Here is a 27,912-nt window from a genome sequence, read left to right as displayed (position 1 = left end):
AGCCTCTGGCCTTTGTAAGTCTTGTATGATTTTAAATTTTAGTTTCTTGTGTATAATTCGGAGTTTAGTATGACGTCCAATATCACTGTACTATTATGCCTATTTTTAGGGGCCAGCTGAAGGACACCTACGGGTGCGGGAATTCTCGCTACATTGAACACCCATTGGTTGACTTCGGCTGTTGTTTGCTCTATGGCCGGGTGATTGTCGCTTTGACATATTCACTATTTCCTTTCTCAATTTTATTTGTGTAGTTTATTTGTTCTAACCCTAAAATATGTTATTGTTCATGTTTTTCTTAAATCCCTACTTTATTACTCCGATCAGGAAAAAACGGAAGTGGTTTAGTGCTAAAACTTCATAGTGATATTCAAATATTTGTTCCAGATGCTGTCACAAATCAAATATTTATTTGGATGCTTTCAGTCTTTGTGTTACATCAAAATTATGGCTTGTTTTCGAACAGGGAGATTGAATGTGTATATTTCAGATTTTGAATGTTTTATTATCTGCTGATGGATGTTTCGTCCCCGAAGGTATCACTTGCCCAGAATTCAGCACTTCGGTGTTGACATGAATATCACTTATATGGTCATTTTTATAATTTTTCTGTTACAAAATTTTGAATTTTCGAAAAACTAAGGATTTTCTTATTCCAGGAATAAATTGCCTTACCCGTACTTTGGCACAATTTTTTGCAACTTTGAGACCTCAATGCTCTTCAACTTTATACTTGTTTTGCTTTTAAACTATTTTGATCTGAGCGTCACTGATGAGTCTTATGTAGACGAAACGCGCGTGTAATAAATTATAATCCGGGTACCTTTGATAACTATTATTAGAAGCCTTTTATAAAGGCACAGTGATTGATAATGACCATATTGTTGAAAATCTTTCTAATGATTTAAAACAAATGTTTAACGGAACAATTATTTTAACAAAATACTTTTTTTTCTGAATTTTTAAAATTAAGTTGTATGGAATAAGATTTGTTTTTGTTTTCCCCCCTCTCATGATTTTTTGATTGTTTCATTATCATCGTGCCGTCCTCAGTAATTCAAATAAGCCAACCTTTTATAACTTTTAAATTTTTCAGATAACCCTTAATTTATAACTGTTGAGAATAAAACCCCACATGATACATATATATATATATATATATATATATAAATTTTATTAAACATATGTCTCTAATGTATGAACAACCTGTCGTGTTTTCTACATCAATAGCAATTACGTGATGTCCACGTACACAAAAGAGGGAAAATAGCATCTAGATAAGCACGGTAAGGATTACTATAATTAATAAATCTCATTTTCAGTACGGTACAACGGACACGTCAAATAGTATTCAGGTCTGAGACAATTCATAATATCTCTAGTTCATTTGTATGCGTTAAATATAGATGTACATTAATTGTAATTATCTCATTTAAAAATCTTATATATGATAATACGACTTTTTGCTTTCCAGTTCGCCTTTATTGCATTTCTTCGAAATTTCGGAATTGATAACTATATAAGTGTTCATATCAAAATGTGCGTAATTAAAAGTAGAATATGCCTTAAAATCAAAACATTAATTTCATTTGTAACTCGAATGGTCCCTTATATCACTGGATTCGCGCGTTTGGACGAGTTACACTGAAACATATGAACGACTTTGAAGCTATTCTTAAAAAGAATGGTATCCCTAGAAAGAACAGTCTTTGATTTTATTTTTTAGTTTTATTTATGACAACATCGTTAACTGGACGCGTCTGACCAAGACTAAAAGTTACATTTTACGAACAATATGTTGTTTTCGAAAAGCTTTAAATTGAGAATGGAAATGGGTAATGTGTCAAAGAGACAACAACCTGACCAAATAAAAAAACAACAGCAGAAGGTCACAAACAGGTCTTCAATGTAGCGAGAAATTACCGCACCCGGAGGCGTCCTTCAGCTGGCCCCTTAACAAATATATACTAGTTCAGTGATAATGATGTCAGATGTCAGAAGATGTAACCAAAGAAAATAAACAAAATGACAGTAATACATGAATAACAACAGACTACTAGCAGTTAACTGACAAGCCAGTTCCAGACTTCAATTAAACTGACTGAAAGATTATGATTTCATCATATGAACATCAGGCACAATCCTTCCTGTTAGGGGTTTAGTATCATACCATCATAACATATATGAGAAGAACATAACCCGTGTCATGCCAACAACTGCTTTTAGAATAAATGCATCTATAAAACAAAACGTATCAAAAGTATCAAATAATCTGTGTTTATGATATTTTTTTTATCAAATGCCATTTAAGTACAATGTCGTAACAAAACATTTGTATAATACTAAATGCATAATATAAAATATATTTTTTGGCATATTGTCTTTTCCCTCTTTCTATCTATACCTTGCCAATTAAAACAAACTACCTAAAGACAAACACCACTGCACATAACATTATACGAATACATTAGGACTAAGCAAAATGACCCCCCCCCCCCAAAAAAAAAAAAAAAAAAACCCGCAATAAACAGTACACATCAGTTTCAATTGGATTAAGTAAACCTAAAAGGTATTTTGTATGTTGCATTTTAATAATGTTTTAAGGTTTTAAGGGTTTTTACATTTGGGTTGACGAGCTTACCGGATAAGTATTATTTAGTAAACATGTGTTGTATTTTTGGTAATTGTATCATATTATTGGATGCGTTGTTTTTTCGCTATGATACATCGGAATCATTGTTTGTACATACATTTTTCAAACTTTTTCTCTAATTTTGTTTCGGGTTTGAATTTAAGGTTAAAATGTTGAGTCTTCCTAAATAGAATAACTACTTTAACTTGTCTGCCATCGTATATTGTATTTGAAATTTCAGAAAATAAGAAGAATGTATAATTGTAAGTCTTAACTTGTTTTACAGTGGATTCAAGCTGATCATAAGTGTCCTAAAAATTTGATAGTGAAACATCAATACAATGTCTACAGACTATTTGGTTGTCGGGTGTGGTCTTTCAGGGGCCGTCATGGCCAGATTTCTAGCTGAAGAAAGAAATAAGAAAGTTCTGATTGTAGACAAAAGAGATCACATTGGTGGAAACTGCTATGATTACATCGATGAAAACGGAATACGAATTAATAAATATGGAGTCCATTTGTTTCATACAAATAGCGAAAGAGTATGGAAATATGTAAATCGTTTTTCTAGCTGGACAAGATGGGAACACAAAGTCCTAGGTGTAATTGATGGACAATACATACCATTGCCACCCAACATAACAACTATTAATATGTTATGTGGACAGCATTTAACAAATCAACAAGAAGCAGATGACTGGTTGTCCCGAAACCAATTGAAGCATGAACATATTGATAATGGATATCAAATGGCCACATCAAGGGTAGGTGAAACCTTGTATGAAAAAATATTTAAGCATTATACATTTAAACAATGGGGGAGGTACCCAGAGGAATTGGATGCATCAGTGTTAGCTAGAATACCAGTAAGAAATAATTTTGATGACCGTTACTTCAGTGACAAGTATCAAGCACTTCCTACTGATGGTTATACAAAATTTTTTGAAAATATCCTTGACCATGGAAATATAACAGTACGCCTGTCATGTGACTATTTTGGCATTGATCCTTCTACTATCTCCAACAGTACCATTATATATTCTGGACCTATTGACGATTTCTTCACAAATGTTGGCTACCCTAAATTAGAGTATAGATCCGTAAACTTTGAAATTCAACGCTTGAAAAATACTAAATTCTTCCAGCCATGTGCTCACGTTAATCATCCAGGTCCCGCAACTCCATTTACCAGGATAATAGAATACAAGCATCTCCTCAATCAAGATTCGCCACACACCACGATTATCTCGGAGACAACATGTAGCGACGGTGATCCCTACTATCCTGTTCCAAACAAAAGAAATATGGAACTGTATGAACAATATAAAGCATTAGCAGAAAAGGAGAGAAATATACATTTTGTTGGACGACTAGCCAGTTATAAATATTTTAATATGGATCAATCAATTTTGAATGCACTTGAGTATTGTGACTCTAACTTTTCTATATAATTATACAGTATTGTACGCTGCTTTTTAATAAATCAGATACGTAATAAAAAGTAGAAATATTATTTAAGACAGACAGCTAGATACTATAAAGATACTATGTCTATACACAAGACAGAGTCTGGGCTTGATTTGCTATATGATATAAAACCTAAACTGACGAAAAAAGGTCATTTATTCAAAATTATAAAATGCAAAAAATACATTTTGCAAATAAAACATTTGATTCAGAGTGTGAACATACTGCCCACGAACTGTAATACTTGTCTTATTATATTGTTCCTCAAATGCATACTTCAATTAGTATTAATATGTAGAAGAGGGACTAAAGATGGAGAGTCAAACTCATCAATTGGAAAAAACTGACTACGCCATGGCTAAAAATAAAAAGACAAACAGACAAATAACAGTACAGAAAACACAACATAGAAAACTAAAGACTAAGCAACACACAACCCACCAAAAACTGGGGGTTATCTCAGGTGCTGCGGAAGGGTTAGCAGATCCTGCTCTATATGTGGCACCCGTGATGTTGCTGATGTTATTACAAATCTGGAAAATAGTATAATTCGGTATGTCACATTCATGGAAAGGAAAGGATATTGTAGTTACGACATAAGGAACATACCCGATATCATTTGTTAAACGGTTATTCCGAAACGGTAGACCAACTCCGTAAAATTTACGAAGGGGTGATTTCAACGTCACCATTTGTAACGTTTTGTTTTCAACCGACCCTCATTGTCAATTTCTAGATGTAAGTCAAGATATGATGCATATTTAACAGTAATTGTAGTATCCATTATCTCCAGTTCGATGTGATAGATTCGTTCAACATAGTCACCAAATTTTGTATTATTTAGTGAGAGAACATCATCTATATAGCGGAAAGTAAAATTAAAGGATACTGCTAACTTCTTATCCTTCTTCCTATGAAGTTCCTGTATAAAGTCAGCCACATAATAATTAAGAAACAAGTCGGCGAGAAGAGGGGCACAATCGGTTCCCATTGGAATTTCGACCGTCTGTTGAAAAGCATGTCCTCCAAACGTCACACATATGTTGTGAATCAAGAATTCAAGCATCTTGATAATGTCAGAGAATTTTTTCCATCGGAGTGATTCTTAACAAAGTAGGATTTGTCCTTCCTCAAAACAAGACACTTGTATCTACGTTCGCCGTTCTTTTTAAAGAAACAAAGTAATAACAACTCTTTCAATTTGTCTTATAGTTTGAAGTGGGGAATACTTGTGTAAAGTGTAGAAAAGTCAAATGTTTTAATACTATGGTAAGATAGGAGAGTTTGATTGAGGATTTGTAACAGTAGTTTCTAAACATAAAGTGAACAGGGAATGAAGTTTTAAAAGGAGTAATGAATAAAATTTCGTGCGAACTGAATGAATGCCTAACGGCTTTTGTATAAATGGCAGTAAGACATTGATAGAGAAATCATGCAAATAAACTCAGTAAAGATACAAGGAATAAATGTAATATTTACGCCAGACGCGCGTTTCATCTACAAAAGACTCATCAGTGACGCTCGAATCAAAAATGTTATTAAAGGCAAAATAAAGTACGTAGTTGAAGAGCATTGAGGACCAAAAACTCATAAAAGTTTAGCCAAATACAGCTAAGGTTATCTATTCCTGAGGTAGAAAAGCCTTAGTTTTTCAAAAATGCTGAGTTTTGTTAACAGTAAATTTAAATTATGAACATATCAAGTAGGTGATATATAATAAAGATCACCATGACTGCGTCTAGGTCGAGGAGTAGAGTTGGGAAAAAAATCACATTCACCAAGCTAAAGGAAGGACTAAATAGAATACCTATACCATCAATTTTGAATGTCAACCTTCAGATAAAATGGAAAATCAATTAATCTTACACAATAAATCTTGGTTTATGTGGTTTTATTTTATCGTTTTATGTTGAAGATAGATACTTATCATTACAATTAGTGATTTCAAAGTGTCATTTGATCTTCAAGTAAGAATAAATACAAACAAAAGTATCTTTAATAAACATTCCAGAGCAGTGCAATCATTGTTAAGTCTAGCTTACCTTTGGTAAATTACAGCAAATGCATTATCTTTTTCAAAGAATACATACAACCATTTATTTAACAGTTTTTAAGAATCAATAGTTGAAAATGTACACATTGACACGTGAATGTATAACAAAGACTCTCAGAAAATGTGTACATAAACTTGTATAAAACTGAAATGACCAAGAGTTATTAAAAAAATCAGTGTAAGTGCCAACATTAAAGTAAGCTATATATGATTTTAGTTTTAACATGAGTAGGCATTATATTTGTGTTATTTTAACACTCACTATCGCTCGGACAAAAATAATCACGAATATAATGCCTACATATATTTAAACTACAATAAAGTATAGATTGCATCAATTATTTCGATTCTAATTAGGACAATTAAGATAAATTCTATGTCCGATGTGTATAGCTAAAGAATGTTTGAGATCTTAACACTCACCCTATACCTCTAACCAATGATGAAAAAACAAACACATAACAATACGCACAGTTAAAACTCAGTTTAGGATAAGTCTGAGTCCAATGTCACAAGGACAACTATTTTTATTGCGACTGTCAAATTTGACAGACGTGTTTATTAGATTACTATATTTTGACAGACATTCTTCATTCATTTGTTAACTTTAATATTCTTTGAAGTTGATCCACATTTAATATGGTTTTTCAATCATTTGTTTCATTATATCTGTTAACAGAAATAACCTTCCATATAATCATGACTTTAGCAAAAGAATGGCTTTCAAATTCTGATTTAGTGAAATATGTCTGTCAACACAGTCAATGACATTCTACTATAAGCAGGAGTCTGGAATATCTAGAGTTTTATAACATAATTTTTTTAATTTATATTTGTTGATAATGTCATCAATTCAGTTAAAAAAAGCTAAATGAGGGGTTCACTTACAAAATATTTGTAAGGTAGCTGTATGTGCACCTTCAAATGCTAGATGTCTAATACAAAAAGAATTAAACTATAATCCTGGTACTTTTGATAACTATTTCCCTGTTTTTTTATGGGCATAACTCTTCAGTAGTGTATTTTAGAGCCATAAGAACTAAACTGACTTGAATTTTCAGGACCATGACAACCTGTTAAATTAAACTTCCATTTTTTCTTGAATCCACTTTATTTTGAAATTTTGTATTTGATTTTGACAAAATGTTTTAACAAAGGGAAGTGCCATGTAATGAACAAAAAGAATTACTGAATTTTACCACATCTTTTAACAAGAAATATAAGACTTGTTTCTCAATCTTGGACATAAATACTTATCAATGAGAAGGAAGGTAAATCATGGTAGATATAGACTTGTTGCCAATTTTTTTTTTATCTTTATAACCAAGGGACTAATTGATATTGGAATGCATGCAAGACCGTATCCTAAGAACTTAAATTAAAAAGATCATTTTGGTTCATATGAGTAATTCAGTTACAGCTTAATGTTTTTTTCTATTTTTTCTTTAGATATGCAATATATACTATCAGCATACGATGATTACATACTATAAACACTGAACAAGAAAGGTTTTGTCAGAACTTTTACATTTATAAACATATTTTGAATTACAGGATTTTCCAGGGATTCTGGCATATGAAAGGGAGACAACTTTGGAAGACCCTAAATAGTTATCAAAGGTACCAGGATTATAATTTAATACGCCAGACGCGCGTTTCGTCTACATAAGACTCATCAGTGACGCTCAGATCAAAACAGTTAAAAAGCCAAACAAATACAAAGTTGAAGAGCATTGAGGACCCAAAAAATCAAAAAAGTTGTGCCAAATACGGCTAAGGTAATCTACTCCTGGGCGTAAGAAAATCCTTAGTTTTTCGAAAAATTCAAAGTTTTGTAAACAGAAAATTTATAAAAATGACCATATAATTGATATTCATGTCAACACCGAAGTGCTGACTACTAGGCTGGTGATACCCTCTGGGACGAAACGTCCACCAGCAGTGGCATCGACCCAGTGGTGTAAATAGTTATCAAAGGTACCAGGATTATAATTTAATACGCCAGACGCGCGTTTCGTCTACATAAGACTCATCAGTGACGCTCAGATCAAAACAGTTAAAAAGCCAAACAAATACAAAGTTGAAGAGCATTGAGGACCCAAAAATTCAAAAAAGTTGTGCCAAATACGGCTAAGGTAATCTACTCCTGGGCGTAAGAAAATCCTTAGTTTTTCGAAAAATTCAAAGTTTTGTAAACTGAAAATTTATAAAAATGACCATATAATTGATATTTATGTCAACACCGAAGTGCTGACTACTAGGCTGGTGATACCCTCGGGGACGAAACGTCCACCAGCAGTGGCATCGACCCAATGGTGTAAATAGTTATCAAAGGTACCAGGATTATAATTTAATACGCCAGACGCGCGTTTCGTCTACATAAGACTCATCAGTAACGCTCAGATCAAAACAGTTAAAAAGCCAAACAAATACAAAGTTGAAGAGCATTGAGGACCCAAAAATTCAAAAAAGTTGTGCCAAATACGGCTAAGGTAATCTACTCCTGGGCGTAAGAAAATCCTTAGTTTTTCGAAAAATTCAAAGTTTTGTAAACAGAAAATTTATAAAAATGACCATATAATTGATATTCATGTCAACACCGAAGTGCTGACTACTAGGCTGGTGATACCCTCGGGGACGAAACGTCCACCAGCAGTGGCATCGACCCAGTGGTGTAAATAGTTAATTAAAGGTACCAGGATTATAATTTAATACGCCAAACGCGCGTTTCGTCTACATAAGACTCATCAGTGACGCTCAGATCAAAACAGTTAAAAAGCCAAACAAATACAAAGTTGAAGAGCATTGAGGACCCAAAAATTCAAAAAAGTTGTGCCAAATACGGCTAAGGTAATCTACTCCTGGGCGTAAGAAAATCCTTAGTTTTTCGAAAAATTCAAAGTTTTGTAAACAGAAAATTTATAAAAATGACCATATAATTGATATTCATGTCAACACCGAAGTGCTGACTACTAGGCTGGTGATACCCTCGGGGACGAAACGTCCACCAGCAGTGGCATCGACCCAGTGGTGTAAATAGTTATCAAAGGTACCAGGATTATAATTTAATACGCCAGTCGCGCGTTTCGTCTACATAAGACTCATCAGTGACGCTCAGATCAAAACAGTTAAAAAGCAAAACAAATACAAAGTTGAAGAGCATTGAGGAAATGATTCCATTAAAAGGTATAGAAATATATGGATTAGTCTTAAAATATAACACGGAAAAATGCCAAATCTAGTTTATTACCTCTGTTTTATTTTATATAAACCAGCTTGAACACAATACGGACTTTTGGAATTTTGTTTTAACTATAAACATGTTAAAAATATTGCCCAATGGAGTATGATTCAGTTTTTGATGCAACAAATAGTCTGATCATCAAGGATCAGGACAGTTAACAAATAGAGATAAATATAGCACATCAAAAATATGTAATACATGGTGTCAAATGATAGATGAAAATTCAGTCCCTGAAATTTTCATCCCGGAACGGGAATCGAACTAGGAACCTTCTTGCATACATATATCTTAATGTACCAGTTTATACAAAAAAAAATCAAGTTAATCTTATTTGAATGATATACAAGATGTCCATTTCCATCATATACCAATCAAACATTGACAGTCGAAAATGTTCCTGAAAATCAAATGGTTGTCAGATCTGATTTGCTAAATTAATAGCATGAATAAGGTAAAGCATAAAGCAAGAAGGTCACAAACACATCACTTTCTATAAAACCACTTTTTTTGGGTCGAATGATGGTATGATGTCGTCGTCTTCGTCGTCCAAAGACACATTTTGGTTTCGGAACAAGGACTTTATTTTGAGTTAATAGATCTCGATGAAATTTTTAAAGAAGGTTCAATACCAGAATAAAAGGTTGGAATTGATTTTGGGGGTTATGGTTCCAACAGTTTAGGAATATGGCCAAAACCAAAGTTTTTGTAGTTTCAAGACTTACTTGGGTGTAAGTGTATGGAAATCTATACGATTGTATTTCAAAGTTTTATACTACAAAGGGAAGGCTGTGATTGATTTTGAGGTATTTGCTCCAAAAGGGGGGAGGGTAAAAAAGTTTGGGGGATTTGTTCCCCATTTTTTGTTTAAAATGGTTTCATATTTTCTCAGTACTACAGATTTTAGGTACTGAAATCGTACCTATGCAAAAGAATCTGTGTATGGGGAATTATTCCCCAAAAAAGGGGATTTTCCAGAGCATTAACTCAAAAATATTTGAGCATTTTTTATGAATCTGTGGTGAATGTGTCAAAGAGACAACAACCCAACCACTAGCAGCGAGAAAATTCCCAACCTGGAGTTATGCTTCTGCTAACCTCTAAACAAAAATGTGTAATGTTTATATCAGTTAATATTATCTCTTTTCAATTTTTATTTTATAAATTTCTGATATGACGATGAGGAGTTATGGAACTTTATTCTTTGAAAAAGCAATAGGGTTAGCATGTGCTCATGGCACCTGCAGTTCTTTAGTGTTTTATTTTATTAGATGTTTATTATTTTAGATGGTTAACTTTGCAGGTACAAATTAGATATAATGAAAAAACTTTAAAATAAGCATTTATGTTAAGATCTTTCAATTTTTATTTTTAGATGCAGTTATACACAGAAGAAAGTTCAATAAAATAATGCAGAAGTCATACAGAAAGTTGTCAAAAGTACAACCCAATTACTTTGTATGTGAAAACCAGAAACATACTGTTTAGCTACAATGATGGGTAGAAAAACTTTTTTTTTCTGGTTTTAATGATAAATGGGCAAAATTGCTGTGATACACAGTTTTCTTCTAGCATTCATATGTATTCCAACTACTAAAAAGATCTGAAACTTGCATAAGACAAATATGGTTCCACTATACATTATAATGTAGATCATGGAAATGTAAGAAACATTTTATTATGGAAAAAAATGTCTATTTGATAATTGTTGACAAATTAATAATTAAAGACTTCATTATCAATGGAAATTGTCTTTTTTATCCCAGCCGGACCTAGCTAAACCTGTCACTTGTATGACAGTCACATACAATTCCTTTGTATTGACAACAATGTATGAATAAAATCAACAGATATAAAATGTCATACATAGACAATATTGTTAATTTTTTTCCATGGGACTTCTTCACCAGTGAATGCAGGATTTTGTGATCACTAGATTGACATGATCTTGCCATATGTATTTCATATATTTTTATCAAGTTGATATCACCAGATGCCTTTTTCCATAGATATAAGAAGATGTGGTTTGGGTGCCAATGAGATAACTCTCCATCCAATTCACAATATGTAAATGTAAACCATTACAAGTCAAAGTACATGAAAATCATGTGTGCCTATGTTTATACCAAACTGTGAGCATACAATGAATATTACATGTCTGCTCGTTTCACATGCTAACCTTTTAGTGTGGAGCACATGAATATAACATGTCTGCTCGTTTAACATGCTTACCTTTTAGTGTGGAACACATAAATATTACATGTCTGGTTGTTTAACATGCTAACATTTTAGTGTGGAACTCATGAATTTAACATAGATATAGGAAGATGTGGTGTGAGTGCCAATGAGACAACTCTCCATCCAAATAACAATTAAAAAAGTAAACCATTATAGGTTAAAGTACGGTCTTCAACACGGAGCCTTGTCCCACACCGAACAACAAGCTATAAAGGGCCCCAAAATTACTAGTGTAAAACCATTCAAACGGGAAAACCAACGGTCTAATCTATATAAACAAATCGAGAAACGAGAAACACGTATATATTACATAAACAAACGACAACTACTGTACATCAGATTCCTGACTAAGGACAGGTGCAAACATTTGCAGCGGGATTAAACGTTTTAATGGATCCAAACCTTCTCCCTTTTTCTGAAACAATAGCATAACATCACAACATAGAAAAACATACGATAAAATATCAAATGGCAGACTTAACTCAATCAAAAAACGTATGATTACACAATGAACGAATAAATTTGATCTGTGTCTGCTCGTTTAACATGCTCACCTTTTAGTGTGGAACACATAAATATTACATGTCTGCTTGTTTAACATGCTAAACTTTTAGTGTGGAACACATAAATATAACATGTCTGCTCGTTAAACATGCTAACCTTTTAGTGTGGAACACATAAATATAGCATGTCTGTTCGTTTATAATGCTAACCTTGTAGTGTAACACATAAATATAACATGTTTGCTCGTTTAACATGCTAGCCTTTAAGTGTGGAACGCATAAATATTACATGTCTGCTTGTTTAACATGCTAACATTTTAGTGTGGAACACATGGATATAACATGTCTACTCGATTAATATGCTAACATTTTAGTGTGGAACACATAAATATTACATGTCTGCTTGTTTAACATGCTAACAATTTAGTGTGGAACACATAAATATAACATTACATGTCTGCTCGTTTAACATGCTAACCTTTTAGTGTGGAACACATAAATATTACATGTCTGCTTGTTTAACATGCTATCAATTCAGTGTGGAACACATAAATATAACATGTCTGCTCGTTTAAAATGCTAGCATTTTAGTGTTGAACACATAAGTATTACATGTCTGCTTGTTTAACATGCTAACAATTTAGTGTGGAACACATAAATATAACATGTCTGTTCGTTTAACATGCTAACCTTTTAATGTGGAGCACATAAATATTACATGTCTGCTCGTTTAACATGTTAACCTTGTAGTGTGGATCACATGAATATTACATGTCTGCTCGTTTAACATGCCAACCTTGTAGTGTGGAACACATAAATATTACATTTCTGCTTGTTTAACATGTTAACCTTTTTAGGGTGGAACACAATACATTTTACATGTCTGTTTGTTTAACATGCTAAGCTTTTAGTGTAGAACATAAAAATATAACATGTCTACTCGTTTAATATGCTAACCTTTTAGTGTGAAACACATAGATATCACATGTCTGCTCGTTAAACATGCTAAACTTTTAGTGTGAAACACAAAAATATTACATGTCTGCTTGTTTAACATGTTAACCTTTTTGGGGCGGAACACAATAAATATTATATGTCTGTTTGTTTAACATGCTAAGCTTTAGTGTGGAACACAATAAATATTACATGTCTGTTTGTTTAACATGCTAAGCTTTTAGTGTAGAACATAAAAATATAACATGTCTACTCGTTTAATATGCTAACCTTTTAGTGTGAAACACATAGATATCACATGTCTGCTCGTTAAACATGCTAAACTTTTAGTGTGAAACACAAAAATATTACATGTCTGCTTGTTTAACATGTTAACCTTTTTGGGGCGGAACACAATAAATATTATATGTCTGTTTGTTTAACATGCTAAGCTTTAGTGTGGAACACAATAAATATTACATGTCTGTTTGTTTAACATGCTAAGCTTTTAGTGTGGAACATAAAAATTTTACATGTCTACTCGTTTAATATGCTAACCTTTTAGTGTGGAACACATGGATATCACATGTCTGCTCGTTAAACATGCCAACCTTGTGCTGTTGAACACATGAATATCACGTGTCTGCTTGTTTGATATGCTAACCTTTTTGTGTGGAACACATGGATAGCATATGTCTGCTCGTTTGGTATGCTAACCTTATGGTTTGGAACACATGAATATTACATGTCTGCTCATCTCTCGTCTAACATTCTAACCTTGTGCTGTGGAACACATGAATATTACATGTCTGCTTTTTAACATGCTCACCTTGTGGTGTGGAACATATGAATACTTCATGTCTGCTCGTTTAACATGATAACCTCGTGGTGTGGAACACATGACTATTAAATGTCTGCACTTTTCACGCGCTAACCTTGTAGGGTGGAACACATGAATATCACATAATTCTTATGGAAAAAAACATGTTTACAAAAAAAATGCTAATGTTTCCTCGGTTATTTTCACTGAACCCCAATCTGACCCCATTTAAAAGAGCTTAAAACTATTTTGTGTGCTTCTGCATACCTAAAACACAGTGAAAATTTAAAGAAAATATTTTTGTTGTCTCAAACCAAATACTTAGAAATATAAAGACTGGAATTGAGCTTGTCACGGAAAGACGACATTTTATTGAACATTCACCTACAAAAAACACTGAAGTTGAACGTTTGATATGAGGTTAAAAAGTAGAAAAAAAGAAGCATGAATATTTATATATATGTTGATATGTTGTACTTCAATATTAAAATCTTTATGTATTCTATGCTGACATTTCATGAAGAAAAATCTAACAAATGGAAAACAATCTCCTACATTTTTAACATTAATTTTTAAATTTTAGACATTTAATAGCTAATAAGAATGATTGGTTGCATGCTATCAATTCAATAGCAAATGTATTTTATATATTTCCTATAATGCATATTAATAGTCATTGAATTGATACAACAGGATAGGAGCTAACATATGGCCTTGTAACAGACCAACTAAATACCACTCAGGGGGTTGTTGCAAGCCTTGAAGGGTTGTTTTATGTGTAGTCTTTATCTCTTCATACATAATAAATCAGAGTAAACATTCATTACGGTTGTGGCTTGGTATTTATACATCAAATGGATACCAATTTAAGGAAGGGGATAAGCATATTTTTTGAAACTATCTATGCTACATGCAGGTCTACATTTTTAGATGGCGCAGATTTCTGAAGTGAAGACATTCCATGAGACCAATAACTCGCAGAAAGTATATTGTATTGTAGACTCAAACAGATAGTTAACACACACCTTGTGGTGAGGAACACAGGAATATCAACTGATTCCTATGTTTAAACCATGTTGTAAAAAATGCTTATGTTTCCTCACTTTTTTTTTACTGAACCCTAATGTGATTTCATTTAAAAGAGCTTAAAATCTTCTGTAAACATATACATGGTCAAACCTAAAACACAGTGACGGTTTAAAGAAAAGAGTTTTGGTACATTTACTGTTTTCCATGTATATTATTTTAACCCTACTTACAGATATGTATTTAATTTTATCATTTATCCTATTTATATAAGCCGCAATTTAAAGTGACGATAAATACAATATTCACCCCTTTGCTGAACAAACTGATATAGGCATGCATGATGTTTATATAATGTTGCTTAAGACCAAATACTTTTAGCATAAATATAAAGACTGAAATCGATCTTGTCACACAAATATGACAATATTTTATTAAAAAATTCAACTACAACGATACAAAACAAAGTTCAACTTTTGATACAAGGTAAAAAATTAGAAAAAAAGAAGCATGAATATTTATATATATATATTGATATGTGGTAGTTGTTATAACAATCTTCATGTATTTTTAAATAACATGATAAAAAATCAAACAAATGAAAAACGAACGTGGTGCTTAGTCTCAAGTTTTCTGTGATTAGGTTTTGTGCTATTGTTTGCCTGTTTACCTTTTTCTTTTTTTAGCGAGAATGTCAGTTTTTTTTTCCCGATTTATGCGTTTAAGTGTCCCCCTGGTACCTTTCGTTCCTCTATTGTGATGGGCACACTGACCCTTTTATCGCAATCCTAAGCAATATTGCTGTATCGTTTTGTTGATTTCTTCAAATTTCATTTTCCTTTACTCTACATAATGCTGGTGACCTTCGGCTATTGTCTCTTTAATATATTCCCCCCTTACCTTTCTCAATTATAAATGAATATATTCCGGTATATATTTAAAGTATTCAAATACATTTTTTTATTTTATAAGCTTCATCATGTCAGCTTCAAAAATTGAATACACATCTGTGTATTGTTGATGGTCTATTGTGTAAGGGTGTTGGTAAACAACTTCACACAATTGTATACAAATCTGTATACTGTAAACCAACTTATTTTCGCGACTTTCGCGAGTAGAAAAATAACGCGAATATAGATCGTCGCGAATATGTAAACCTTTGATCCTTCCTTATTTAACTTCATCAAGTAAATCAGAAAATCGCGAAATTAAATAGCCACAAAGTGGTCAAGAAAGGATTAAATGCGAAATAAAGCATCCGCGAAAATAAGTTGGTTTACAGTATTTGTGACGAATTACATTGTACAAGTTTTACAAATGGTTTAAACCTCTGTCTATGTCATACGGGGTTTTGGCAATCAGTTTTACAAATTGCCTCAACATCTGTTTACTTATTGACGATCTATGTGAAAAAGTTTGTAAAAGGGGGACAAAAAAATACCAGAGGGACAGTGAAACTCATGGATCGAAAATAAACTGACAACGCCATGGCTAAAAAGAAAAAGACAAACAGATAGATACTAGTACACAAGACACAACATACTAAAGACTTAGCAACACAAACCCCACCAAAAACTTGAAAATAATCATTTTTACAATTATATACACATTTGTAGATTGGTGACGATCTGTGTTGTGAAAGGTTTAAGTAATCAGGTTTATAAATTGTATTGAAATCTGTGTTTCTGCTGAAGATCTGTACGATAAAGGGTTTGACAATCAGTTTTATAAATTGAATCAACATCTTTTTTGTTGTTGACGATCTATATTATAACATGTATAAAGGGTTTTGGCAATAAGTTTCATCAATTGTATACACATCTGTATATGTTGGTGACTATCTTATTAAACAGGGTTTTGGAATCAGTTTCATGGATTGTATACACATCTTTAATTTTGTTGACGGTCTATATGATAATTGTTTTGGCAATAAGTTTCATAAATAGTATACACAACTGTATTTTGTTGATGAACTATATTATAAAGGGTTTCGACAATCAGATTCATAAATTGAATCCAAATCTGTATTTTTGATGACGATCTAAATAATAATGGGTTTTGGCAATCATTTTCATAAATAGTATACACATCTGTATTTTATTGACCAACTATATTATAAAGGGTTTTGGCATCAGTTTCATTAGTTGTATACATAACTGTATTTTGATGACGATCTATATTATAAACGGTTTTGGCAATCAGTTGCCCAGTAGCCAGTTCTTCGGTACTGGCACGAAAATACGGATTTTAAGTGTTATTAAAATTGGCTGTTACAAAATATTAGAAATTATTATAAATTAAGGAATGTATCTCTCTAATGCAAAGCTCTTATTCCTTTCTTGGCTTTACTTTTTGGACCTTTTGGATTATAGCTCTTCATCTTTTATATAAGCTTTGGATTTCAAATATTTTGGACACGAGCATCACTGAAGAGACATGTATTGTCGAATTGCGCATCACTGAAATGACATGCATTGTCGAAATGATTATCTGGTGCAAGAAAATTGGTACCGTTAATTTTATTTCGAAAAACTGTTGATTTTCTTAACACCAGGCGCAGATTACTTAAGCCGTATTTGGCACCACTTTTTTTTTAAATCAGTTTGGGTCATCAATGATCTTCAACTTCGTACTTCTTTGGCTTTATGAACTATTTTTATCTGAGCGTCACTGATGAGACGAAATGCGCGTCTGGCGTATTAAATTATAATCCTGGTACTATTGATAACTATTTACCCCACCGGGTCTATGCCACTGATGGTGGACGTTTCGTTCTCGAGGGTATCACCAGCCCAATAGTCACTAATCCGGTGTTTACATGAATATCAATTATATGATAATTTTTATAAATATCCTGTTTACAAAAATTAGATTTTTTCGAAAACTACGGATTTTCTTATTCAAGGCATAGATTACCTTAGCCATATTTGGCACATCTTTTTGGGTCCTCAATGCTCTTCAACTTCGTACTAGTTTGGCTTTATAACTAATTTGATCTCAACGTCACTGATGATTATCATGTTGACGAATCGCGCGTCTGGCGTATCAAATTATAATCCTGGTACCTTTGATAGATATTAACCATACTCAAGGAGGTTATGAAACCTCCTTGCTATACTGTACTTTTGGTGATTTATGTTCACTCTTTACACACATTTATGACTTATCAATGACAGTTTAATACGGTCTCATTGATGGATACCTAATATCTCCTTTAATTCATAAATACATCATATTTCTGTGTATAATGGATCATTTTAAAATGCATCATAGTTTCTGATATTGTGTCACAAAAATCATGCAGTACTCTTCAATTAATCAAGGGTTTTTATTTATTCATATACTACTAACACATATTTATATATTTTGTCTAATTGCAGACAAATTGAAACATTTAAAAATATGTATACATGTTATTCAATATTGAATTAGCCTTTATAAACTTGCCCTATTTCACCAAAAGCCTATCATGAAAATTCACAAAGACCTTTTTACCATGTAGAATATGCATATTTAAAAAGTTGATTAACCAAACAAGCAGAAGATTTTATGAAATACTTTACATTCTCTACTTCAAATGATGATCCATCTGCATACACAAAAATATTGGCCATTCTTAATGATTTTATTAAACCTGACTTGATCACTAGTTATAACAGAGCAATAAAGTCTTTTAAACTCGCTGCATTTTTTTATCACCTGTCCTAAGTCAGGAATTTAAAGTTTAGCAGTTGTCATTTGTTGATGTGGTTCATACATGTTTCATGTTTCTCTCTCTTTTTTTTAATAGATTAGACCATTGGTTTTCCCTTTTGAATGGTAATACACTAGTCATTGTTGGGTCCTTTATAGCTTGCTGTTCAGTGTGAGCCAACGCTCCGTGATGAAGACCAGACTTTGACCTATAATGGTTCATTTTTATAAATTGTGACTTGATTGATGGAGAGTTGTCTCATTTGCAGCTATATCACACCTTCTTACATCTATTTTGTTTGTATAGGTTTATTTTTAACTCACCTGGCCCAAAGGGCCAAGAGAGCTTTTCTCATCACTTTGCGTCCGGCGTCCGTCGTCGTCCGTCGTCGTTAACTTTTACAAAAATCTTCTCCTCTGAAACTACTGGGCCAAATTAAACCAAACTTGGTCTCAATCATCATTGGGGTATCTAGTTTAAAAATTGTGTCCGGTGACCCGGTCAACCGATCAAGATGGCCCCCATGGCTAAAAATAGAACATAGGGGTAAAATGCAGTTTTTGGCTTATAACTCAAAAACCAAAGCATTTAGAGCAAATCTGACATAGGGTTAAATTGTTTATCATGTCAAGATCTATCTGATTGAAAATTTCAGATGAATCCAACAACCGGTTGTTGGGTTGCTGCCACTAAATTGGTTGACCCCTTAATGAGTTATTGACCTTTATAGTCAATTTTTAACCATTTTTCGTAAATCTTAGTTATCTTTTACAAAAATCTTCTCCTCTGAAACTCCTGGCCAAATTTAACCATACTTAGCCACAATCATCATTGGGGTATCTTGTTTAAAAATTGTGTCCGCTGACTTGGTCAACTATTCAAGATGGCCACCACAGCTTAAAATATAACATAGGGGTAAAATGCAGTTTTTGGCTTATAAATCAAAAACCAAAGCATCAAGAGCAAATCTGAGAAGGGTAAAATTATTTATCAGGTTAAAAATTCTATCTGCCCTGAAAATTTCAGATGAATCGAAACAAACTGTTGTTGGGTTGCTGCCCCTGAATTGGTAATTTTAAAGAAATTTTGCTGTTTTTGGTTATTATCTTGAATAATATTATAGATAGAGATAAACATTAAACATCAATAATGTTTAGCAAAGTAAGATTTACAAATAAGTCAACACGACCAATTTGGTCAGTTGACCCCTTTAGGAGTTACTGCCCTTTATAGTAAATTTTCAACACATTCATAAATTTTTGTAGATTTTTCGAAAATATTTCCACCGAAATTACTGGGCCAAGTTCATTATATATAGAGATAATTGTAGCATGAAGAATTTTCAGTAAAGTAAGATCTACAAACACATCACCATCATCAAAACACAATTTTGTTATGAATTTATCTGTGTCCATTGTTTAATATGCACATAGACCAAGGTGAGCGACACAGGCTCTTGAGAGCCTTTAGTTTTATTGCTGTTTCATTAATGACCACCCTTAATATCTTCCCATTCTTATGGCTAAAATTGGTCATAAGGCTATCATAAGTAACTTCTTTTCAACTGACACTATCACAATCTTTGATATTGTTGGTAGATGTTGATGCTGGTCACTCACTGGAAATACTGTACAAATGTCTACCCTGTGACTTTCATTACTTCAAGGACGAAATAAATGTCATATAAAAAAATATTAAAATAAAACTATAAAACTGAATTGCAAGCACAATTTTTATTTCTGATCACTTATTTGTGAGAAACAAGCTTAGTAATGAGTCAACACTTGTGAGGAAAAGCTCAGTAATGAGACACATCGTGAAGATTATAAAACTAGAGATTTTATATATAAATAATCTAGTAGCAAAAAAACGTCAAACAATTCTGTAAAAAACAAATCCTTTGACTAAATTAAAACAAAAACTTAAAAATGGACGGATAACAGATTTCATCACAGATCTTTGACGCCTGATGGATCATTCCATTTTGTATTAGGGAAGACATGACTTGAAGTATTGTATGCTGAAAATTGATAAAGAAAAGTACAAAATATTGCTGATATTAAAATTTTTAAATCATTAGTACATTTAAAGTAATGTTTCATTATATCTTCCCTAAATATAAAATTGAATGACCAAAAAATGTAAAAATAGGATGATATTACAAAATTGACACAAATGATAACTATTAAGAAGCATCAACAAAACAATAATAGATTATCTCCCTTAGAAATCAAAACCAAAAACTAAAGTGTGTCTTATTTATCCACTCTTTGCTGGGGTTATGACAGCTAAATTATAGCAATTTTTAAAACAACAATATTCTATGAGAATAATAATCATAAATCATTGAAAAGCAACTTGGATGAAAACACTTTTCAGTAACCTCAGAATGTTTTCCATAAAATCACATCTGGTCAGGGTTTTTAACTCTGTCAGAATCTATCGAATGAAATTTTAGAATTTCCTATGATCCATCCACACTGACACTGACCCTGTAAGGAAATCAAAAACTTTTTCTAAATTTTTCAAAACCTTTCTTCAAGAACTTTCAGTTCTCCGTTAAATAGCTTCTCAAACAATTTTTGACCTTATTCTAAAAAACTATACATTCATTTATTCAATCTAATCAAACAATAAATACAATAATTTATTCAAACTATGGTGCAAACCTTTTAACATTTATCACAAATATTTTGATGAAAATGTTTATAAATAGAAATGATGCAATTATCCTACTTTCCTTTCAATCATAAATTGTTCTCGACTCCAGTAACTCAGATAGAATGATTTTCACAGAAGATGTAAAGAAAATTACATTCATTCATTTCACTAGCCTTGAAAACATTTACAAGTTCTTGCATCAGCAGTATAAATGAATTCATACTTTACAATTTGGAAATTAGTATGGCGTTCATTATCACTGAACTAGTATATATTTGTTAAGGGTCCAGCTGAAGGGCGCCTCCGGGTGCGGGAATTTCTCGCTACATTGAATACATGTTGGTGACCTTCTGCTGTTGTTTTTTTATTTGGTCGGGTTGTTGTCTCTTTGACACATTCCCCATTTCCATTCTCAATTTTATTGGTTAAAATTACTTTTATTCAACATAACACATAAAAGAGGCACGCTACATTTCTTTTTACTGTTTCTTCAAACAATTAGTCATCAGATGCCTTTGGGCCACTGAATGTGTGCAGAGTGTTGAGTTTGTTTCTGTCTATAAATATAAATCTATGATTGAGGTGATCACTGGTAATACTGATTACATCATAAAATCTGGCAAAATGATTGGCTGGAACCATGACATGTGACATGGTGTTCCAACAACCGCATGCTGCCATGACAACACAACCCTCAACAAAAACAAAATCTAAATTCTAAAAAAATTGTGACATTAAAAATATATTAATATTTGTTTTAAATGTGTAATGAACTACTTACAACCTATTATACAGAAAAAATAATTTGATTTCATGCAATAAAATGGCTTAAAACTTGTGCTGCCATTGTAAATAACCCTGGACTCAAAAGAAAGAAAACTATGCTCAAAGTTAAAGCAGAAACTTCTGGTAATTATGAGCTCAAAAGTTTAAAGTGTAATTCTAATTATCTTTTGATTTCATTTACCTTTTTCAAATCTTTATTTTAAAAAAAGTACTGGACGAAAGTTTAAAATAAAAGATTTCTTTCATTTTGTTTAAATGTTATCAGATCTTAAAACTTAAAAATGAAAAAAAATTAAGATTCTCTCCCTTGAATCAAGGTTTTAATGCTGTGATACTTCATAAATACAACCCTGGAATGTCAAAAAATAAAAAGGAATGACCTTCACAAACACACAAAATGACTATAAATTATTGCTACATGATCTCTCATACAAAGTCTAGGCAGGTTATTTCAATAGTTTTTTACGCAGTGCTATGGGGCTCTGGGTTCGACGCATTGCAGGTGTTGATGTCAACCTATCAGAATATTTCATTGGTGAACGATTTGGACTTGTTCTTCGCCTTGGTTGTGATCTGTAACTTCCACGGAATTCCAAGGATTCGTCTAGTTTCCTGGTTTCTGTCTCCATGATGAGTGGATCGAGAGACTGGTCCCGTGTGACATTTGATAATGAAGAGTCCAGTATAGATCGAATATCACGGATTTCATCACCGGTACGGGCACTACGTGAAACATAGAGCTGACGTTTCTTCGTCTCTGTGGGCAGTTGGTCTTTCAATGTTGCAACCTAAAATAAACATTTAGAATATAAGTATAATTAAAAGTGCTTCAATAAAATGCTTAACACTTAAAGTAAAAGACAATCTAAATAGACAGACTAGTTGAAAAATTAACAAATTGGATCCCAAAAAAATTTAAAAGAAAACATAATAATTTACGGGGTTGAATATATGGAATATAAAATGTCACATCTATAAAAATAGTTGAATTATTTTCTTGAGGAGATATACCATATTATTGACATTCTTGAGGAGATCTACCATGTTATTGACATTCTCAACAACTATACATTACAATGTAGTTTTAGTGTTTATAAAAATTAACTGTGCTTTCATCGTAGGTTCTGATAGGAATTAAGTAATTTTTCCAATCCCGCTTTTTCATTAATAAAAACAAGTACATACTGTTTCTTCAAGACCCTTGATTTTAGTTCTATTTGATCTCTCTCTTGTTTCTAGCATTTTTTCAGCTTGCATCTGAGCAGTTCGGAGTCTCTCTGTCTCCATTTCTGTTTCAGCTCTATGTCTTGTGGTTACATCAATCAACCTTAAATGGAAAATTTATTTCAATGTATTTATAACCAAATTATTTTGGAAAAATGCCATTTAATTCCAAAATAAACTACGTTTCCATGATTTTGTTAGAAACCCATGAATTATGTAATTAATATCTATGTACTTTTTACAAAAGGGAAATGTTAAAGATAAATAAAAATGTCCTTTTATTACATAAAAGCAACATTTCACTCTTTACAGATTATTCATTTTTATAATACATTAACTGTTAAAAAACATTTTGCTGTGAATTGGCTAACTGAACCTTAAGATATTAAACAAAGTCCTTACCTCTGAGCATGTTGTTGCTCAGCCTCTGCTAACTGAGCCTGGAGCTGTTGTACTTGTTTATTGAGATCACAATTATCTTCGTCCAGACGAGCCAATGATCTATCTAAGGATCCCTTTTCCATCAATGAAGTGTTAGCAATCTCTTCTGTCTTCAGTTTTTCACGTTCAACCTAAAAATATTTCAAATTATTAAAATTTAAAAAAATTCTGCAAAAGACCTTAATAATGAATTTGCACTAATATAAAATAAAAATAAATGAAAAATGTGACCATGGGACATACATGATGATCAAGCTTGCAAACAACATTATAAAGGGACATAACAAGCATTGTGTATAAGTTTCATAACATTTGGTTCAGGAAAACTAATTTCTTGACATACGGATGGGACAGACGGACAAATGAATATTCAACAATGGTAAAACTTGATGTCCTGTCCCCTGCAGCAGGGGCATAAAAATTAAACAGAGCAATTATCAAATGTAAATCAAGGCTATATAGGCAACACAATGGCAACAAGACGCTCCGCCCGCATGGCGCAGCTTTATACGACCGCATAGGTTGAACCGTGAACGGTATGGGGCAAGTATGGACACAACATTAAAGCTGGATTCAGCTCTAAATTTGGATTGTGATTACATAGTTGACACAGCACAGGTTTCTGACACAGAATGAGTGTGGTCTAATGATAACTGTGAGTACTCTCAGATCTGTTCATTGTGTCTTTTTGTGTCGGAATGTATAAGTACCCGGCCACGTCCACTTGTATTTTTGTCCATCTGATGAGTTAAGCCTTTTTCAACTGATTTTTATAGTTCGTTCTTATGCTGTACTGTTATACCACTGTCCCAGGTTAGGGGAGGGTCCGGATCCCGCTAACATGTTAAACCCAGCCCCATTATTTATGTATGTGCCTGTCCCAAGTCAGAACCCTGTAAATTAAGTGGTTGTCGTTTGTTTATACATGTTTTACATATTTGTTTTTCGTTCATTTTTTTACATAAATAAGGCCGTTAGTTTTCTCGTTTGAATTGTTTTACATTGTCTTATCGGTGCCTCTTATAGCTGACTATGCGGTATGGGATTTGCTCATTGTTGAAGGCCGTACGGTGACTTATAGTTGTTAATGACTGTGTCATGTTGGTCTTTTGTGGAGAGTGGTCTCATTGGCAATCATACCACAACTTAAAAATGTTTTTTTGCCTTTGAGCAATTCACTTTGCTGTTGAATATTAATCCTCTCAAAAAAATGTATAAAGAAGTTTTCTATTTATTTATGAAATCTGAAATGAGAAAAATTGCCCCCCCCCTATTTTTTCACACCCACCTTTCCCTTATTCCAAAACTGATCTCAATTGAAATTTTAAATGGAGTTTGCAACAATAACTAGTCATTTAAATACACCATAAAATATTAAAATGTACAAAAGTGCTTGTTATCACTAAATGGTAAAGATTGTTTTAATTTATCATTTGTAGTAAAAGTGAATATGCATTGTATATTGTATAAAACAATGATTTAAGTTGATTATACTTCTTTTCTGAACAAAAAAAGATAATTCCAATTGAAAATTGCTTGCTATTGCACAATATTGTGCAATTAGATATTTCTTGCTATTGCGCAATACTGTGCAATTGAAAATACTTGTTATTGCACAATACTGTGCTATTGAAGATTTCTTGCTATTGCTGAATACTGTCCAATTAAAAATTTCTTGCTATTGCACAATACTTAATGTAATAATTTTGGATCCTGATTTAGACCAACTTGAAAACTGGGCTCATAAAAACCTAAGAACATGTTTAGATTCAGCACATCAAAGCTAGATCCCCAAGAATTTATTTTTTTGTTAAAATCAAACTTAGTTTAATTTTGGACCCTTTGGACCTTAATATAGACCAATTTGAAAACGGGACCAAAAAATAATAATCTACAAACACAGTTAGATTCGGCATATCAAAGAACCCCAATTATTCAATTTAGATGAAATCAAACAAAGTTTAATTTTGGACCCTTTGGGCTCCTTTTTCCTAAATTATTGGGACCAAAACTCCCAAAATAAATCCTAACCTTCCTTTTGTGGTCATAAATCTTGTCTTTATGAATTTCATAGGTTTCTATTTACTTATACTCAAGTAATAGTGCGAAAATCAAATTTCTTCGGACGACGACGACGACGACGCAGACGACGACGTCAACGTGATACCAATATACGACCAAAAATTTTCAATTTTTGCGGTCGTATAAAAACTGCACAATTTTCAGTTCTAAAGGTATATTCATAAACCATTAGTTCAAGTAAATCATGTTTTTTCTTCTGGAGCAGATTATCTTTCGCAATGCTAAATTACTGACCTTATCTAAACTTTTCCTGAGAGCAGATTTATCTTTCTCCAGCCTGATATATGTTCTCTCCATCTCTGTTTTCTGTGTCTCGACAGTGGACAGATTACGAGATATATTTGAGATAAGGTCCTGCATGTTTTGTTTATCCTGAGTTAGTTTCTGTACCATCTGGTTCAGTTCTTGTTCTGTTTCTGTCCTCTTTACCAGTACCTTAGGATGAAAATAAGTCATATGTATGATAGATATGGTTCATAGGGAAGATACTTTAAAGATAATGTGACTTGGTCAAAACATACTCTTATAATATACTACTAAGAGGAGATAACTCCTTGGTTATGCAAGAGAAAGAAATATTTAAAACAGCAAATAAATGAATAACACAATATCTTTTTCATTTCTATTTCTTTGTGTCCAATCCTAATTGATCTATGATGAATCCCATATGCAGTCCAAAATGGCATACATCTGTTGTCTCTTCCAATAGCAAAACTCGTTTGATAACAAATATTCAGATATTAGAGATATCACTTTTCTTTTTTTAGAAGTTAATCGCTGAAACAAATAAAGTTAGTTATTATAGTTTTTTTCCCAGAACTTCAGTTGCCATATTTTTCTGAAACATTTAAACCAGCAATTTGAAGAATCATATTCATAATTTCAAAGTAATGACAAATTAACATCAGATTGCACCTTAAACAATTTTACTGTTAAACATAATACAAATACAAATTATAATTTTATTTCATTTTAGCTCAGTTCTAACAAGTAAAGCTAAACTTACAGCATGATTCTGACGGAGTTGACCTTCAACCTCTGCCCTTCTGACTTCACTTTCAGAAAGGTCATTCTGTAATGACTGTACACGTTCTAGGAGGTCGTAATTTTGTTTCCTATGATCATTCAAAGCTTGTCTGAAATAATAGGCATGGTAATTTTTTTTAATTTTTTTAACATAAAAACTTTGTTGAGCCCCCTTTTATTACGTAAGGGATATACGCCGATAACAGTGCATTCTGTAAAGTATCGGACAGGTATGTGGCCGCAATTTTGCAAACTTGTGATATTAAATAAGTATTTGGAAACATTTAAAATTTTGTATTTCTTGGTTTGATGCCTTTTTGAGAGTCTTTATGTTTACATTTCTCAATATTTACGTATCACTGGTTTGTTAATATGCACGTCAACAGCAATAAACACATATCATTGTGACAATATAAATTTTGAAATATATTTGATGCAATAAACGTTTGTTAGCAGTTTTGTGCAAAACATGTAAACTATTCTTGCGCTGCAAATAGTATTTGACGACACAATTCATCTTTTTTTCACTTTGATTGCTCAACAATTATCAAATAGTTAGATTGCGGAGCATCAATACCCGGATGACGTACTACACAGATTTTATGGAGCATGCCTTAAATTCAAAAGGGGGAGATTGTTAGTTTTCCGACGCGATAAATCAAATTATTAGTTTTTCCTCCAAATTAAACACATAGGGTTTTGGGATATCTGGATTCAGAATAGTCATCTGCTATACCAAAATATCTTTTTTTTACAATTGGGGATCAGAATATTTTTTTTTAGGAAAAAAAAGTTACTCCCTCCCCCAAATCCTCTCTTTAAGTTAATTGATCGTTTCATTATTAAACTTTACACTTTTTTTCAAAATGAGGTGCTAAAGAGTTTAAATTTGATATTTGCATTTCATTTCAGACCAATTGAGGGAAAATGTCAGGCGTTTTACTTGAGATCAAAGAAAAATCTAACAAGTGATGAAAGGTACGACGATTGTCCAATCCGGGTCCACCAGCTGCAAAAAACGGTGTCGAAATTGTGTAAAGGTGCTCAATTTTCTGGTAACTTCACAAATCATTCTCTACATGCGA

General features: G+C 32.5%; 2 protein-coding genes across 2 annotated transcripts in view; one reads left to right on the top strand and one right to left on the bottom strand.

Moving 5' to 3' along the window:
* Positions 1–3,381: 3,381 nt before the first annotated feature.
* Positions 3,382–4,083, top strand: LOC134692375 (UDP-galactopyranose mutase-like). Its single transcript, XM_063552825.1, has one exon. It carries the CDS (start codon positions 3,382–3,384, stop codon positions 4,081–4,083), a length of 702 nt encoding a protein of 233 aa, XP_063408895.1.
* An 18,159-nt stretch (positions 4,084–22,242) lies between these two features.
* Positions 22,243–27,912, bottom strand: part of LOC134692374 (rootletin-like) — a 49,556-nt gene continuing 43,886 nt past the window's right edge. Inside the window, exons 10-15 of the mRNA XM_063552824.1 lie at positions 26,808–26,937; positions 26,036–26,236; positions 23,681–23,850; positions 23,230–23,381; positions 23,066–23,118; positions 22,243–22,842 (exon numbers count right to left, since the gene is read on the bottom strand). Of these exons, the coding sequence (XP_063408894.1) occupies positions 22,501–22,842; positions 23,066–23,118; positions 23,230–23,381; positions 23,681–23,850; positions 26,036–26,236; positions 26,808–26,937 (1,048 nt within the window). The 3' untranslated portion in view covers positions 22,243–22,500. The remainder of the gene's footprint in view (positions 22,843–23,065; positions 23,119–23,229; positions 23,382–23,680; positions 23,851–26,035; positions 26,237–26,807; positions 26,938–27,912) is intronic.

Source organism: Mytilus trossulus, chromosome 12, assembly GCF_036588685.1.
Source record: "Mytilus trossulus isolate FHL-02 chromosome 12, PNRI_Mtr1.1.1.hap1, whole genome shotgun sequence".
In the NCBI taxonomy this organism is placed as follows: Eukaryota; Metazoa; Mollusca; class Bivalvia; order Mytilida; family Mytilidae; genus Mytilus; species Mytilus trossulus.
This window is presented reverse-complemented; position numbering and strand designations above follow the sequence as displayed.